Source organism: Piliocolobus tephrosceles, chromosome 17, assembly GCF_002776525.5.
Source record: "Piliocolobus tephrosceles isolate RC106 chromosome 17, ASM277652v3, whole genome shotgun sequence".
In the NCBI taxonomy this organism is placed as follows: domain Eukaryota; kingdom Metazoa; phylum Chordata; class Mammalia; order Primates; family Cercopithecidae; genus Piliocolobus; species Piliocolobus tephrosceles.
Window position 1 is genome coordinate 14,902,682 of NC_045450.1, and position 19,093 is coordinate 14,921,774.

Consider the following 19,093-nt stretch of genomic DNA (forward strand, 5'->3'; position numbering starts at 1 on the left):
ATTTAGCCACAACCAAATTTTTAGATAAAATAGACAAATTTTCAAACAGGTGTTTTCAATAAAATTCACCACTTTAACTATGAAAAGGCTCAGAAAGCACTTGAAAAAGGCCTCAGGGCTGACAGTTAGTGAGGAGAATGAGGAACAGATGATGGTCAAGAGAATTTATCTTCACCCCTGAGTCAGCTGGTGATGCTCCTGATAATCCTCACTCCTGTGACACTCCCGTGTGTCCCCTACCATCTGGCCAAATGAAAAGATAAAACAGTTTGGCTTGGTTCACACCTTCATGCTCCCAACGACCGTCCTGTCTCAAACATCCTCATGACTTTTATCTATCTCTCGCCTAGCACCTATTCAATTTCAAGTCAGTAATTCCAGGAAATCTTTATGGATAAAGCCACTTTTACTCTTTCACATACCCTCTAATGACACTGACGCCTTTTGTCCTAAACCAAAAATCTAGACTTGTTGCTTGACAACGTTGGTTGTATGGGGACAATGGGACAGAATGCTTGCAGTTGTTGCGACTGCCATTTATCCTCAAGATTCCTTACACCCTTTACTGTGAATTGTTTTACAGAAGTGCTTTCCAGTATAAATGTGCTCCCCAATTAGATTACAAGCTTCTTGAAGGCAGGGATTCAGACTCCTACTAATTTTAACTTCTCTTTAGATCGAGCGTCTAAAGTTGGCTCAATTCTCTGATTGTCATATTACCCTGAAAATCCCTTAGGAAGGCATGCCAGAGTGGGTATCAACATACTGTTCTCTAAGCGCAACACAGCTATTTCTTTCAATAGAATTATAATGTATATTTCCAGTAAGACTAGATAAAACATGCCAGGCGTGGTGGCTCATGCCTGTAATCCCAGCACTTTGGGAGGCCAAGGCAGGAGGATCAGTTGAGTCCAGGAGTTTAAGATCAGCCTGGGCAACGTGGCAAAACCGCGTCTCTACAAAAAATACAAAAAATGTTAGCCAGGCATGGTAGTGCATGCCTGTGGTCTCAGCTACTCAGGAGGCTGAGGCGGAAAGATTGCTTGAGCCCAGGCCAAGGCTACAGTGAGACAACATCATGCCGCTGCACTCCAGCCTGGGCGACAGAGCAAGAACTTGTCTCAATTAAAAAATTTAAAAAAATAGACAAAATACAGCTCAGGCAATAGGGCAAAACCCCATGGCTGCAAAAAATACAAAAGTCAGCTAGGGCCGGGCGCGGTGGCTCAAGCCTGTAATCCCAGCACTTTGGGAGGCCAAGACGGGCGGATCACAAGGTCAGGAGATCGAGACCATCCTGGCTAACAAGGTGAAACCCCGTCTCTACTAAAAAATACAAAAAAAAAACTAGCCGGGCGAGCTGGCGGGCGCCTGTAGTCCCAGCCACTCAGGAGGCTGAGGCAGGAGAATGGCATGAACCCGGGAGGCGGAGCTTGCAGTGAGCTGAGACCCGGCCACTGCACTCCAGCATGGGCGACAGAGTGAGACTCCGTCGCAAAAAAACAAAAAAAAAAAAAAAAAAAAAGTCAGCCAGGCGTGGTGGTGCGTACCTGTAGTCCCAACTACTTGGGAGGTTTAGGTGGGACAATCATGTGAGCCTGGGAGGCTGAGGCTTTGGTGGTGAGCCATTATCACACTACTGCACTCCAGCCTGGACGACAGAGTGAGAACCTGTCTCGACAACAAATACACACACACACACACACATATATCTATATACATATATAATACATATATATACACACACAAAATAGTTTAGAAGCCATATTGCGTGCATACGCATTTATAAACACTAAAATCCCATGCAATGACAAGATGTTTAAACTGTGAGAGGCACGAGGGAAATGCAGATTCATAATCCCCAGGTGAATCTCTGACTCTGGAGTGCACAAGCACTGCATGGACTGGCTTACATTTAAATTGTTCTTGCTGGCTAGGCGTGGTGGCTCACGCCTATAATACCAGCATGTTGGGAAGGTGAAGTGGACGGATCACCTGAGGCCCAGAAGTTCAAGACCAGCTTGGCCAACATGGTGAAATCCCGTCTCTACTAAAAATACAAAAATTAGCTGGGCATGGTTACGTGTGCCTGCAGTCCTAGGTACTTGGGAGGCTGCAGCAGGAGAATCGCTTGAACCCAGGAGGTGGAGGTTGCAGTAACCTGAAATTGCGCCACTGCACTCCAGCCTGGGCGCCAGAGCAAGACTGTCTCAAAAAATTAAATAAAAATAACAGTTCTTGCTCTTCAGGGGGTAAGCCGGGGGTGGGGGGAGTGGGTGGGCAGGAAAAGCAGCACTGATAGTTAAGTTTGGGTGAAAAAATGTGAACAATGACCCCAATGCTGTAGACCCTCACGTGTTTGTTGCATTAACTGGATAATCCAAAATATAAAGTATTACCCAGTTTCAGGATAATATTAAGATCTAAACCAAGGAATGCGCTATGAAAAGTTGTAGGTTAACTGATCCCTTAAAACTAAAAACAGCATCTTCATAAGCTTCTACTGAGGGCAGTTACCACTTTCTTCATCACATTTCTTATGCTCAATAGCTGTGGGCAATGCCAAAATAGCTGTATGATCAACATTAATAAACAACAGCAGGGCAACAGCCAGACACAAACCTAAATGAAGAATTAAATTGTATAAAGATGCATAAAGATGTCTATTAGTTAGTACATAGGAGACTGTTTGATAATGTTGGCAGAAAAAAAAAACAGGCCGGGCACGGTGGCTCACATCTGTAATCCCAGCACTTTGGAAGGCCGAGGTGGGTGGATCACCTGAGGCCAGGTGCTTGAGACCAGCCTGGCCAACATGGCAAAACCACATCTCTACTAAAAATACAGAAATTTGCCAGGCCTGGTGGGGGGCGCCTGTAATCCCAGCTATTCAAGAGACTGAGGCAGGAGAATCGCTTGAACATGGGAGGCAGAGGCTGCAGTGAGCAGAGATGATGCCACTGCACTCCAGTGTAGGCAACAGCAAAATTCCATCTCAAAAAACAAAAACAAAAAACAAACAAACAAACAAAGGAAAAACAGTATTCTATGTCAGGTTCCTGAGAAGAATGTCAAATAATTTCTGAATCCCTTAGCACTGAGTGCAGGGTCAGACACAGAGTAAGTATTCAATCAGATTTATGATCCTTATAATTACTAGTATTTACTGGGTTGCTTACTATATTGCAGGCATCGTGCTAATAATTAACGCCTCTACACACATTACTTCCTCACAAGCCCCAAATCATAGTATGTTTTAGAGTCAGAATTTAAAACTAAGTAAAATTCTAGGACCAGTGCTCTTAACCACTGGGCAATACTGCTTCTCAATTTTATCAAGTAAGTAAATGAAGCAACTCAATGCTTTAAAAAAGCTCGTACTCAAAAATCATATTTAGAACCACAGTTTAATTTTAAAGATTATCCTTGCTTGATTAATGGTTTCACCTGGGAAGAAAGTGACTCTTTACAGGGAAAATTTCTATTTTACAACCAGTCTCAACTAAATGGCCATAAACTCATCATCCAGATCAGGGCATTTTCTTTTTTTTTTTCCTTTTTCCACCAACCCTTAAACCTGAGCATTTTTAAGAGTGAAAGGGTGGCCAGGCGTGGTGGCTCGTACCTATAAAACCAGCATTTTGGGAGGCCAAGGCGGGGCAGATCACCTGATGTCAAGAGTTTGAGACCAGCCTGGCCAAAATGGTGAAACCCCATCTCTACTAAATATACAAAAATTAGCTGGGCGTGGCGGTGTGCCTGTAATTCGAGCTACTCAGGAGGCTGAGGCACAAGAATCACTTGAACCTAGGAGGTGGAGGTCACAGTGAGCCAAGATAACGCCACTGCACTCCAGCCAGGGCAACAGAGCAAGACTCTGTCCCAAACAAAAATCCCAAAACCAAAAAAAGTGCGACAAAGCATTTACAGAGTGGATGTATCTACGTGCACATTTTCTGATAGATGCTAATTGCTGAGAATTCAGACACAGTTATACCTCTCTACAAATTTATAAATGATATTTCGAGTATGGTTAATTCTGTTGTATAAATGAAGTGGGTTCAATATTTTTGCTACAATTTTATCTAACACAGATGCATGGTAGGTATGATTTAATTCTCCTTTCCTAAGAAGAACCATTCAACTGTATCCTCACTATCACAAAACTGAGACTTTTTTTTGAGATGGAGTCTCATTCTGTCTCCCAGGCTGGAGTGCAGTGGCTCGATCTCGGCTCACTGCAAGCTCCACCTCCTGGGTTCAAGTGATTCTCCTGCCTCAGGCTCCCAAGTAGCTGGCATTACAGGCGTCCGCCATCACGCCCAGCTAATTTTTTGTATTTTTAGTAGAGACGGGGTTTCACCATGTTGGCCAGGCTAGTCTTGAACTCCTGACCTCAGGTGATCTGCCCGCCTTGGCCTCCCAGAGTGCTGGGATTACAGGCCTGAGAAACTGCACCCAGCCAGAACTGAGACTTTAATAGGTAGCTCATTTTATAAAACAAGCCCTACTACTCATACCTTCATGAGCACTTTTTCAATCTTTTTTTTTTTTTTTTGAGACACAACCTCGCTCTATTGTCCAGGCTGTCACAATGGTGTGATCATAGCTGGCCATAGCCTTGAATTCCTGGGCTCAAGTGATCCTCTAACCTCAGCCCCCTGAGCAGACAGGGCTACAGGCACATGCCACCATACTTAGCTAATTTTTAAAATTTTTTTGGAGAGACAAGGTCTTACTATGTTGCCCAGGCTGATCTCAAACTCCTGGCTTCACGAGCAATCCTCCTGCCTTGGCCTCCCAAAGTGCTGAGATTAGAAATGTGAGCCACATTGCCTGGCCAAGAATCGTTTTTATGCTACGTGATTTTTATCACTTTCAGACAGTATGGGATATTAAAATACTCCCTCACTATCAGAAGAAATATTACATATGTAATGTTAACATTGCTTAAAAGTTCTGACAATTTAAATGTTGGAGGAAAAGTCAAGAATCAAACACAATGTAAGACGATTAAGGAGGTCAGGGAGCAACTCTCAATTTTTCAAAACAGCTAATAGAAAATTATAAATTGGCAAGGCCAGGCGCAGTGGCTCACGCCTGTAATCCCAGCACTTTGGGAGGCCGAGATGGGTGGATCATGAGGTCAGGAGATGGAGACCATCCTGGCTAACACAGTGAAACCCTATCTCTACTAGAAATACAAAAAATTAGCCGGGCATGGTGGTGAGCACCTGTAGTCCGAGCTACTCAGGAGGCTGAGGCAGGAGAATGGCGTGAACCTGGAAGGTGGAGCTCCGTCTCAAAAAAAAAAAAAAAAAAAAAGAAAAAAGCTGTTTATCCTATCTTCCAAAAGTAGAAGCTACAGTAAAATAAAAGGAGTCTTTAGAGCCTAAGATTTGAGAATTAATGAACTAGTCACTTTAAAAATTGTTTCATCTTAGGCCAGGCGCAGTGGCTCACACCTGTAATCCCAGCACTTTGGGAGGCCGAGGTGGGCAGATCACGAGGTCAGGAGATCGAGGTCAGGATATGTAATTTTTACATAATTAGATCGAGACTAATTATGTAAAAATACAAAAATTAGTCAGGCACGATGGTGGGTACCTGTAATCCCAGCTACTCAGGAAGCAGAGGCAGGAGAATCGCTTGAACCCAGGAGGTGGAGGTTGCAGTGAGCCAAGAATGCACCACTGCACTCCAGCCTACGTGACAGAGCAAGACTCTGTTTTGGGGGGAGGGGGGAATCATCTTTTGAAAACACACTAATAAACACTTTCCTCAGTTAAACCAGTTCACCAGTGTGAATTTAAAAAATTATATATTTGGCCGACAGCAGTGGCTCATGCCTGTAATCCCAGCACTTTGGGAGGCAGAGGCGGGCGGATCACGAAGTCATGAGTTTGAGACCAGCCTGTCCAACATGGTCAAACCCTGTCTCTACTAAAGATACAAAAAATTAGCTGGGCGTGGTGGTGTGCCTGTAACCCCAGCTACTCAGGAGGCTGAGGCAGGAGAATCGTTTGAACTCAGGAGGCGGAGGTTGCAGTGAACTGAGATGGCACCATTGCACTCCAGCCTGGATGACAGGATGAGAGTCTGTCTCAAAAATAAATAAATACACACACACACACACCTTTATGTGATTTGGAAAAAACAAAAACCCACACACACACCTCAAATCCCAGAATACAGAGACATTACAGTTGAGCACAAATTGAAGTTAAAAAAAAAAGGGGGGGGGGCGGGGAGGGGGGGGGGGGGTAAAGAGGGTGAGAATGACAGAAAGCAGGGCAGGGATCCACTGCAAAGGGACATTTTCAGGGAGATGGAAACGCTCTGTACCTTTTTCAGGTGGGTGGGTAGGGGACTTGTTTTTTGAGACAAGGTCTCACTCTGTCACCCAGGCCAAGTGCAGCCGCACTATCGTGGCTCAATGCAGCCTCACCCTCCTGGGCTCAAGTGATCCTCTCACCTCAGCCTCTCAAGTAGTTGCGACTACAGGTGTATGCCACCAAGCCTGGCTAAGTTTTTTTTTTTTTTTAATAGAGATGGGGGTCTCACTATGTTGCCCTGGCTGCCCTCAAACTCCTGGGCTCAGATGATCCTCCTGCCTTGGCCTCCCAAAGTGCTGAAATTACAGGTGTGTGCCACTGTACCAGGTCAATGCTTCATATCTTGATCATGCTGGTGGTGATATCCCTATATACAACTTCCAAACACAAACTCTATAACTAAAATGGGTATTTTTGTTGTATGTAAACTGTCCCTCAATTTTTCATAAAGGGGGAGTAAATCGACGTAAAGTAGATTTAAAAGAAAATATTAAGCAAATAATAGTATAGGTGGTACACTGATGTGGCCAAATTCACAGATGGTACATGAATAACTGCTGTTTGGGAGATACAGAGCTAAGCCTTTAAAGAGAAGGCTTTTTTTTTCTTTTTTTTTTTTGAGATGGAGTCTTGCTTTGTTGCCCAGGTTGGAGTGCAGTAGGGTGATCTCGGCTCGCTGCAACCTCCACCTCCCAGGTTCAAGCAATTCTCCTGCCCAGCCTCAGCTGGGACCACAGGTGCATGCCACCACACCCAGCTAGTTTTTTGTATTTTTAGTAGAGACAGTGTTTCACCGTGTTAGCCATGATGGTCTCGATCTCCTGACCTCGTGATCTGCCCGCCTCAGCCTCCCAAACTGCTGGGATTACAGGCATGAGCCACCACAGCCAGACAAGAGAAGGCTTTTAAGAGAAGCAACCTCTATAAAAAAAGAAAGTCTAAAATTTATTTTTAAAAGTATATTAATTATAACATTCATCAAAAATAGAAGTATGTAATACTTTCATTTCAACAAAGTTTTTTTTCAGGAGAGAAATAGTCTTATTTGGGGGACTTTTAGGGCTTATTTCAGGGGCCTCTTAAGGCTAAAGAGAAACCAGCTGCTCATATTAGAAGACCTTGGTGTTATCAAATGCTAGTTTATACCATATGCATCAGACATATAAAAAATCACTACCTATCTTTGGCTGAGATAAAAAGCAAGAAGTAAAGCTCCAAACAGCCGTTCCTAACTTACCAACTACTCTTGCCTCCCACAGCTTTCTGAACAAGGTAAATCCTGAACAGTGATAATCATTCAACTTCATCTCTGCAAAAAGCATTTCTTTTCCTCCCAGGCGAAAACAAACAGTGCCTGCTGTCTAGCAGTAGTTAAACAAGTCCCCCAGACACCACACACATCTACTATAACACATACCTCTGAGAAGCCACGGCAAGAACACAATGTTCCTTACGGGCCAAGGATGAGAGAAGAGGAACAGGTATCCTCCAAGTTGATACAGTGACTTGTAAACCTGCTTTATCTTATTGGAGTCTCAGTTTCTACATTTGTAAGTACTTTTTGCCTGATTCAATACTACAGTATATAATTAAGAACCAGAACTTTTGTCTCCTCCCATCTTCTTTTTTTGTTTTTGAGATGGAGTCTCACTCTGTTGCCCACACTGGAGCGCAGTGGTGCAATCTCCTGAGTAGCTGGGACTACAGGCGTGAGCCACCACACCTGCTAATTTTTGTATTTTTAGTAGAGATGGGTTTTCACCATGTTGGCCAGGCTGGTCTCGAACTCCTGACCTCAGGTGATCCACCCACCTTGGCCTTCCAAAGTGCTGGGAGTATAGGCATGAGTCAGCACGCCTAGCCGTTCTCCTCTCATCTTCTAAGAACTGGATAATATCATTTGAAAGTGTTATTCTTAACCATCATGGTCTCTACCCTTGAGTGTGTCTGTGAGAATATGAAGACATATTGTAATTACTGGCTCATTAAGCAACATAATCTTTCTAGTCACAAAGGGTTAGCCAAGTATTTTATAAGGTGTAACTACGAGTATTTAACCTCACAAATTCCTCAAGAAGATAGGCGGAAAACAGGAAAGAAAAGGGCAAAAATAGGCCAGGCACAGTGGCCCACCTGAGGTCGGGAGTTCCAGGCCAGCCTGGCCAACATGATGAAACCCTGTTTCTAGGAAAAATACAAAAAAGTAGCCAGGCGTGTTGGTGCGCACCTGTAATCCCAGCTATTCAGGAGGCTGAGACAGAAGAATTGCTTGAACCCAGGAGGCAGAGGTTACAGTGAACCGAGATCGTGCCACTGCACTCCAGCCTAGGCAACAAGAGCAAAATACCGTCTCAAAAAAAAAAAAGAAAGAAAGAAAGAAAAGAAAAGGGCAAAAATACCCAACAGTGGAAAGGAGGGAGCAAAGTTAACTGCACAGATCACATCTCAGTCACAGAGAACAGTATGTGAAGGGGGGAAAAAGCCTCTAATCACTTGACTCAGATATATGTGGGAGATGCTAGAAATCCAACTCCGCGTTCCAAAAAACTGTGTTCCCAGAGACCACTACTGCAGTGTTGATTCACACAGCCCTTCTAACATGAGTAAACACTTCCAGATAATGACACTGATGGAAAAATAGCATACAATAGGAAAGCTCTATTTCTAAAAACTTTACTGTTTAACTGGAATCACACCTTTATTCTGCAACAAAAAGAAAATTGCTGAACAGAAGCAGATACTGTTATAACTCTTCCTTAAGATAAGCTTCTTCCCTAGGGCTTGTTAGTGCGTGATCAAACCAGAAAGGTAAAGATGAAATGGCTTTCCTGTTTCTTGATTTTTATCTACCAGCAATAATATGAGGCACGCTCATAAAGAGTTGCATTACATTTACAATTAAACTCTAGAAAAGCATAATTCTGAGCTAAATATTCTGCCTAAAGAATCTTTTCCATGCAATCTTTCCTGGTCACTTGCTCCTTGCACTCACAACTTGTTTCTTAATTCCTCTGCTTTTTATCCCTCCTTTCTATGCAAGGTTTTATCCAAAAAGTATGCCCCTTACCAGAAAGTGACCTCCTGCAGGGATCACATCTTACTCACTTTGTGTCTCTGTCAGGACTCAGCACTGGGCTTTGGCCACAGCTCAACTTCGATTGATAAAAATTACACATCAAGGCCGGGTATGGTGGCTCACACCTGTGATCCCAGCACTTTGGGAACCGAGGCAGGCAGATCACTTGAGATCACTGGAGTTCCAGACCAGCCTGGCCAACATGGCAAAACCCCATCTGTATTAAAAATACAAAAATTGGCCAGGCGCAGTGGCTCACACCTGCAATCCCAGCACTTTGGGAGGCCGAGGCAAAGGTCAGGAGATCAAGACCATCCTGACTAACACTTGGTGAAATCCTGTCTCTACTAAAAATACAAAAAATTAGCTGGGCGTGGTGGCGGGCATCTGTAGTCCCAGCTGAGGCAGGAGAATGGCGTGAACCCAGGAGGCGGAGCTTGCAGTGAGCCAAGATTGAGCCACTGTACTCCAGCCTAGGCCACGGGGCGAGACTCCATCTCAAAAAAATAAAAAATAAAAACAAAAACAAAAATTAGCCAGGTGTGGTACAAAAATAATCCCAACTACTCAGGAGGCTGAGGCAGGAGAATTGCTTGAACCCAGGAGGCAGAGGTTGCAGTGAGGCAGAGGTTGCATCGAGGTGAGATCGTGCCACTGCACTCCAGCCTGGGTGACAGCAAGATTCCGTCTCAAAAATATATATATAAAAATCAAAATAGGTTTCTGCTTTAGGTGACAACAGATGACATTAAGCTCAAGCAACTTCTACCTATAACTCATAATCCTAGATACAGTGGAGCAAAGACGGAAATAGGGACCATCAATAGCTCTGCCACTGACTTCCCCTGCAATCTTGAATAAATCAAGAATGAACAAAGCCATAAATATCTAGTATCAGGAACTTTGTATTATGGCCGAGTCCTATCAGTTTTCCCTGACAGCCAGTATTAGATAATCATTTACAGCCTTAGCCACCATGCACCTGTATGCAAAACCCTCACATTGTAACATTGGAATTGGCTTTATATGGAAGCTACAATTACAGCTTCTCATCTCCTGCCATTCTATATAAAAGAGTGGGATCTACAAAGCCATATACGGAAACTGGTCATTTCAACCTTGCCTAACAGGGGTTCTTTTCTCATGCTTTTTAAGGAAGGAGCAGGAATAGATATTCTCGGAGTCCTCATCAGTAACTAATGATCAGGAATGTTCTATTGATGCTGCTATAAACCTCTAGCATAACAGCAAGGTGACAAAGAATTTTCTAAAATTAGGCCCAAATAGGAAGAAAGAAACGCTTAGCTCAGGATGAGTTCAAGAACCAAAAATGGACTGAGTTGTGCTGATTGAGGTCAGAAACAGGGTCAAAGTTGCCTCTTTCAGAGATGAGAATTAGATATAACAAGTAACCGGCTGGGCACGGTAGCTCACACCTATAACCCCAGCACTTTGGGAGGCCAAGGCGGGTGGATCACTTGAGGTCAGGAGCTTGAGATCAGCCTGGTCAATATGGTGAAATCCCATCCCTATTAAAAATACAAAAATTAGCCAGGTGTGGTGGTGGGCACCTGTAATCCCGGCTACTTGAGAGGCTGAGGCAGGAGAATCGCTTGAACTCGGAGAGCAGAGGTTGCAGTGAGCCGAGACTGTGCCACTGCACTCTACCCTGGGCGACAGAGTGAGACTCCGTCTCAAAAAAAGAAAAAAAAAGTAATTGCCAGCTCTTAGCACTGTCCAGTGGAACCTTCTTTGGCGATGGAAATGTTCCACGTCTGTGCTGCCCAATGTAGCAGACATCAGCCACGTGTGGTTGTTGAACACTTGAAATGTGGCTAGCATGACTGAGGAAAGGAATGTTAAATTGTGCTTAATCTTAATCTCAATGTAAACTGCCAAATATGGCTAGTGGCTACCAAACTGGAACTGTAGCTCTAGATTCCCTAAATTAGGGACTTTCAACCAGAGGCAATTCTCTCCACCCCTTGGGGGACAGCTGTCTCCATCTGGAGACATTTATTATTGTCACAACCAGGGGTAGGGAGTGCGACTAGCATCTACTAAGCGGAGGCCAGGGACACTGCTAAGTACGCTGCCATGCACAGGCCTGCCCCCACAACAGCGAATTATCTGACCCAAAATATCAGTAGTGCTGATGCTGAGAAACTGCTCTAAGTTTGCGCAAGGATAGAATTAAAGTAAATGCAAAACAAACTGTAGCATACCTTGTCTAAACATAATACCCAGGAAGAATGAGATCTCTTAACCAACAGAAAAAGATCTGGGCTATTCTACAACTTTAGAGTAGCAGGTTTTGACCTGGCATGGTGGCTCATGCTTATAGTTCCAGCACTTTGGGAGGCTAAGGCAAGAGGATGGCTTGAGCCCAGGAGTTTGGGACCAGCCTGGGCAATAGAGCGAGACCTTGTCTCGATTAAAAAAAATTTTTAAATTAGCTCAGTGTGGGGGTGAATGCCTGTAGTCCCAGCTACTCAGGAGGCTGAGGCACGAGGATCTCCTGAGCCCTGGAGACGGACGTTGCGGTGAGCCGAGATTGTACCACGGCTCTCCAGCCTGGGTGAGAGAGAGAGATCCTGTCTCAAAAATAATAATATAACAGGTTTTTACTGAAAGGTGTATGTGTTTAATAACTTAAAATCTTCATGATTATAGTGATTGCTTCCTGTGGCATTTTCTTTATTGAATATTAACCTAAGTACACACTGTGAGGCTCTGCTACAGGGCCTTGTTCCTTATGCCTTGAACATACAGTGGAGGGCGGGGGCAAAGCCCCTACTGCTACTCTCCTAGTTTGAATTCCTTGCCTCCTCAATTAGCCCATCTGATCATCTGATTTATTGGGACATCACTATCTCAGATACAAGAAAACTGATACTGTTGTGAAAGAAAAGCAAATCATGACAAGAAAATGGCTCTGTTATCACAGGTCTGCAAGTTTACATATCAACAGAAAAAGCAAGGGACAGAATTATATTTGGACCAAATCCCAATCATCGAGTGATTCTACTAAATGATGATCGCATACTACATTTTTTTTTTTCACATACTACATTTTAAAGTGAGAGATGTTATTTTAAATTTTAGAGGGTGAGTATCAAATAACATTGTGGTTTCTGTAATCAGTATAAATTATGCAAGGAGCAATTTAAATGGGTTCATAACTGCTCACATAGCTCTCGAGTTTATACTAACAATGTAGAATTTAACGCAGCATAGTATATTCCTCAAAGAAACAGGAATAACGAACACAGTTGCATCTTTCACTTTGACTCAGACTATTTTTCAGAACATAAAGTCATCAACACTCACATCATAGCAATGCTTTTTCTTTTCTGCCCAATTAGCACCAACATAAATTGTTCATTCCATCTAAGGCCCTCTATTACTTCAGGGAATATAAACGTAAGTCCTGGCCAGGCGCAGTGGCTCACACCTGTAATCCCAGCACTTTGGGAGGCTGAGACGGGCGGATCACAAGGTCAGGAGTTTGAGACCAGCCTGACCAACAAGGTGAAACCCCATCTCTACTGGGAATACAAAAATTAGTCGGGTGTGGTGGCATGCGCCTGTAGTCACAGCTGCTCGGGAGGCTGAGGCAGAAGAATCACTTGAATCTAGGAGGCGGAGGTTGCAGTGAGCCGAGATCGTGCCACTGCACTCCACCCTGGACAACAGTTTAAAAAAAAAAAAAAAAATTAAGTCCCAGTCATAGTTCTGAAAAACTTAGACTCAGAATTTTCACACTGACCTAAGGCAGAAACTTCCAGCCCACATGTTCCGAATTCCTAAAAGATCACAGCAATTTTTGTGAATGCTCCAATATTAAACACACTGGAATTGCAGTCCCTCTTGATATCTTGAGAGAGTTTAAGATATTTTATCATCAATTAACACTTAAGGAGCAACCACTGTAATCTACTGATCAAACGCCAGAAAAGTAATATTTAAAGCAGGATTCCGACCCACTCTGCAGATTTTCCTATAAAGGCTAATTACTCCTGGAGGAAAGATCATCCCAGTTCTTTAGGATTCCAATTACAATCACATGAAGCCCATCCACCTTCTTAGGAAATTGAAAACACCACTTTGCATCATTTTGTACTCAACTGCTGGCGGTATAAACATGATCTTGACCAGGATTTCTCAGTCTCAACACTGCTCACATTTTGGGCCAGAGAATTATCCAGCGTGGGAAGCTGTCCTGTGCAATGTAGGATGTTTAGCTGTGTCCCTGGCCTCTACCCACTAGGTACCGGTAGCACCTCCCTGCCCCCATTGTGACAATCAAAAATATGCCCAGAGATAGCCAAATGTCCCCTGGGGAAATAAATTGCCCCCTGCTTTAAGAACGGCTTATGTTGACAAACTTAAAGTACCAAAAGGTAGACACTCTGCTAATCAGAAGACCGTAAAGACTTTATTCCCAGCCAGGAAAACACGTAACATTCACTCCAGAGATGGCACAAGAAAACCATATTATCTTTTTCTTGTCTTCCACCCAATGTATGCTAAGCAACCGAGGAGTAGGCTATACCACTGTGAGCACATGAAGACATCTGGCCTAACTTTTACTATTATTGCCGTCAACTCTCCAGTGACAAGTGAACAACTCTACAGCAGCTTCTGCCTTGAAAAAAGACAAAATATATTATTCCTACCAGCTCAAAATTCAAATGTAGCCGTCTTAAAACACTAGCATTGCTCCTGAATGCCACATGCATGAAGAGCCGGGTGTGCACTGGACTGGACAGGCTGACTCCCAAGCTGGAACACAGAGAAGGGCTTTGAGGGAGGGCAGAATGTGGGGTACCGAAAGCAGGAATCCATGAAGAAACCCAAACCGGTTCCCATTTACAAGCCCTAACACTGGGATCCGTTTCACATGGTAGAGCAGTCAGCCAGGTACACCAAGCTGCCGTCCTAAAAGGAAATCAGAGGTAGGCTCTGTTACCAGTGGATTTCGAGTTGACTCGGGGATCCCTCCTCGCCACTGGAAAGGGGGAGTCAGGAAGTTGTGCAGCAGCTGCGATCCCTGAAACTCAATTCGCAATCTACGCAATACCCACCCCTTTCTGGAACTCACAAAGGTTCTCCCCGGTGTTCGCAGGCTTAGCATCGGAACCCCCTTCGTGGGGCGGAGTGGGAGGGGAACGGCGGCGGTTAAATATGCAGATCTCGGTCCCGCCCCCAGAGGTTCTGACCCCGGGACTGAACCTCCACATTTTACCAAAGGCCCCAGGTGATTCCCACGCAGGCTGAAGTTGGAAAACCACTGCTTTAGCAATTTTCATTCCTAACTTGGAGACCAAGAAAAACCTACAGGTTTGCAGCTGGCTCCGAAATAACTGCGGCTTCTTTCGGGGAGCATCTGGGGTCGCCAACGGAGAGCTCCCAGTCCTCCGAAAGGGCCAGCCGAGTTCAGGCCGGCCACTCACGGAACCTCGGCAGGGCCCAAGGTCGGCCCCACGGTCCCAGTCCTGGGCTCCGGGCCCTTCAAGGCCCCCACGGAACCCCGCCCAGCCTCTTCGGCCCACGGGGACCCGAGAGACACCTGGCCCCGTGACGCGCCCGGGACGCAGCCGCCCTCCCGGCGAGGCCTCCTCAGGCGGGGCCCATCAGCCCGCGTCCCCCTGCCCGGGTCACAATGGCAGCTTGAGACTGGCAAACAGTCGCCTCGGAGGCGGGAGCCCCGGGCCGCAGCGCCGTCCCCATCGCCCCCTCCCGGTACGGACCTTCTCCAGGGACGTGTCCATGGCTGAGGCGGCCGGTGGTGGCCCAGCGGTACCGGGCGCTACTTCCTCCTCCCGCGCCCCGCCGCTGTTTCCACGCTGGCAGCGCTGACGTCCTCCGCGCCCGTGGCCGGCGGGGCGGAGAGGAGGAGGAGCTGCCCGGCGGCGCCGCGGGCTGGCGAACCTGCGGGTTGAGGGGCGGCGGGGCGGGGCCCCGTGGAGGTGGGCGGAGCCCTCTGGGTTTCCGTACCTGGGCCTCACGCCAGCCCTCCTTAACGTACGTAGGTGAAAAGGGGAGGATGCCCGGTGGATTGTTCACCAAACTCACTCTTTCCAGCAGCCTGTCCCAATCAACAAGGTAGAAGTATAATAATCACAAAGTATTATTCATGGAGTGAAAGGCTGGAAATACTAGTGACGCACCTGCACTTCCGGACCCAGGCTTCCAAGTCTCCCGCCTCCCCTCCCGCCGTCATCCCTCGAGAATGGAACAGGCCATTCGCCAGGAAGGCGGTGAGCGAGCGAGCGAGCACCCTTGCACATGCGCAGGACTCACAGCGTCCTCGGCGCCCAGGGACTTGGGGGTTTTGGGTTTGGGGGCTACTTGGTGAACGTCGTTCAGAGAAGGCACTGATCTAAGCAGACGTGTTTGTCTCAGACCTTCCCGCCGAATTATAGACGGAAAAAATTGTTCAGACAACTGGGCCAGCCTTCTCCTTCATGTCACAATTATAACTTGTCAGGTAATGCGTAATAATAATAATAATATTAATACATCAGCTGCTGGTCTTCCATTTTCCTATTTCAACAGCTCTAGGAGATCATCATTATCCCCATTTCGCAGTGCCGATCTAGGTACGATTCAGACCCGAGCCCCATGAGTCCACATACCGCTTCCACTCCCACTTTACTTTAAATGTTTTAAAAAGTTAATTTTTTATTAATTTTTTTATCTTGTTACCGATGAATTGAAGGGAAAAAAATTTTAAATCTCATTTTAATAAAGAAGCGGGGAATGTCTCACTATGTTGCCCTGGCTGGCTTCGAACTCCTTGTCTTAGGCGATCTTCCCGTCTCAGCCTCCCAAAGTGTTAGGATTACAGGCGTGAGCTACCACGCCCGGCCACTTCTGCAGTTTTATTGCAATGTGTTTCTAACGAATGGGGAAGGCGTACATTTGCTTAGTAGATTCCTCCGACCTTAATGAGGGAAACTGATGTAGACTACCACAGTTGCAGTCAATGGAACACTTCACCTCTGCGATGACCCTACAACCACAAATCTTACTCCTTTTCTCCCTTTCTTTTCTTTCTTTCTTTTTTTTTTTTTTTTTTTTTTTTTTTTTTTTTTTTTTTTTTTTTTTTGAGACGGAGTCTCGCTCTGTCGCCCAGGCTGGAGTGCAGTGGCGCGATCTCGGCTCACTGCCAGCTCCGCCTCCCGGGTTCACGCCATTCTACCACCTCAGCCTCCCAAGTAGCTGGGACTACAGGCGCCCGCCACCGCGCCCGGCTAATTTTTTGTATTTTTAGTAGAAACGGGGTTTCACCATTCACAGGATGGTCTCGATCTCGTGACCTCGTGATTTGCCCACCTCGGCCTCCCAAAGTGCTGGGATTACAGGCGTGAGCCACCACGCCCGGCCTTCTCTCCTGTTTTATACTCTTCCTCCCGAAATGTGTGTAACACGGTCACATTTTCAGCGCAGTAACTCCATGTTTTGAGCTATCTGTGTTGTATTTGGTAAATTGCCTGGTTCTGTTAATAAAATTATTTCTATCAAAAAACTCTTGTGTGCTGGTTTAGACTGTACTGTGGGAATTATTCAGACTCTTCAAAGAACTTTCCAAACAGAAGGAATGACAGATTTATATCTTTCAAGAACCGAAGACAATGTATCCCCGCTTGAACAAAACAAGTCACTTTTCCATGTGTTATGAAATTCTTCAAACATGTAGAAAAGTTGAAACGATTGTACAGTGAACAACCGTGTACCCACTACCTAGATTCTACAATTAATTTTCCCTGTATTTGCTTTATCACACATGCATCCATATATCCACCCATCGATATAAGTACATTCAACCTCTGAGCACCTCAGCATGGGTATCATTCAAAACTAGTAAATTTTAAAGTCACCTCCAAGTTTCTGTGGATTACATTACAAAGTACAATAGATTCTACAAAACAAATACTAGAGAGAGAAAAGTTAACTTTACTGTTTGAAAAGTAGACTTTGAAAACCCAACATGAAAAAGTGGAAATAATCAACCGGATTATTTATTATATTTAGCCAAACATTTATTGACTGCCATCTTGGACAGTTGTGCTGGAAATAGTATGTAAAAGAGTAAGAGGCTGGTTCAAGACCAGCCTGGCCAACATGGTGAAACTCCGTCTCTACTAAAAATACAAAAAATTAGCTGGGCGTGGTGGCAGACACCTGTAATCCCAGCTACTTGGGAGGCTGAGGCAGGAGAATCACTCAAACCCGGGAGGCAGAGGTTGCAGTGACCAAGATTGCAGCACTGCACTCTAGCCTGGGCAATAAGGTAAGACTCTGTCTCAAAAAACAATAAAAGTAAAAATAAGAGGCTGGGCCAGGCACGGTGGCTCACGCCTGTAATCCCAGCACTTTGGGAGGCCGAGGCGGGTGGATCACAAGGTCAGGAGATCGAGACCATCTGGCTAACACGGTGAAACCCTGTCTCTACCAAAAATACAAAAAGAAATTAGCCGGGCGTGGTGGTGGGCGCCTGTAGTCCCAGCTACTCGGGAGGCTGAGGCAGGAGAATGGCGTGAACCCAGGAGGCAGAGCTTGCAGTGAGCCAAGATCTCACCACTGCACTCCAGCCTGGGCAACACAGTGAGACTCCATCTCAAAAATAAAATAAATAAAAAATTAAAAAAATTTAAAAAGGCTGGGTGCGGCGGCTCATGCCTGTAATCCCAGCACTTTGGGAGGCTGAGGTGGGCAGATCACCTGAGGTCAGGTGTTCGAAACTAGCACGGCCAACATGGTGAAACCCCCTCTCTACTAAAAATAAAAAAATTAGCAGAGTGTGGTGGTGTGCACCTGTAATCCCAGCTACTCGGGAGGCTGAGGCAGCATAATCGCTTGAACCTGGGAGGTGAGGGTTGCAGCGAGCCAAGATTGCACCACTGCATTCCAGCCTGGGTGACAAGAGCAAGACTCTGTCTCCAAACACAAACACACACACACACACCGCAAAGACAAGCTCTCTGCCCTAAAGAAAAACACTATTTTCTCTCTGCCCTAAAGAAAAACACTATTTTGGGTAGAGGTTTTTACTTTGGGATGCAGATGGAGGTCTCTGAAACTATACTCAAAATTTTTTGTGTGTGTGAGTGCATTTTTCTGGGGAAAACATCCATCGTTTTCATTATATACTCAAGTCTGTGACTCCCCCATCCCCAGAAAAAAAAAAAAAAAAAAGTTGAAACCATTTGGCTTGTGGATGCACAGATAGGAAAACTGATAAATTATAAAACAGCATTCTATGGACCAGTGAAGAGAGATAAGCAGAATATTGTACAATTTGGAGCATGAAGCCATCAGTTGTGGGGAGGTTTAATCTCTACGGACATACGGCTTTATGTGCTGCTAACAGACTTTCTTTTTCTTTTGCTGAAGTGTAGTGGCCTGCTCTCAGCTTACTGCAACCTCCGCACCCCCCCAACCCAGTTCAAGTGATTCTCCTGCCTCAGCCTCCCCGAGTAGCTGCAATTATAGGCATGCACCACCTCATGCACTATATTTTTAGTAGAGACAGGGTTTTACCATGTTGGCCAGGCTGGTCTCAAACTTCCAACCTCAGGTGATCCTCCTGCCTCTGCCTCCCAAAGTGCTGGGATTACAGGCCTGAGCCAGCAAGCCTGGCCTCAAACACTTCTTTTTTTTTTTTTTTTTTTAG

The 19,093-nt window shown here is 45.3% G+C and overlaps 1 protein-coding gene across 1 annotated transcript in view; it reads right to left on the bottom strand.

Moving 5' to 3' along the window:
- Window positions 1-15,403, bottom strand: part of PDXDC1 (pyridoxal dependent decarboxylase domain containing 1) — a 60,029-nt gene extending 44,626 nt beyond the window's left edge. The window contains exon 1 of the mRNA XM_023189717.1: window positions 15,165-15,403. Within this exon, the coding sequence (XP_023045485.1) occupies window positions 15,165-15,185 (21 nt within the window). The 5' untranslated portion in view covers window positions 15,186-15,403. The remainder of the gene's footprint in view (window positions 1-15,164) is intronic.
- Between the last annotated feature and the right edge of the window lie 3,690 nt (window positions 15,404-19,093).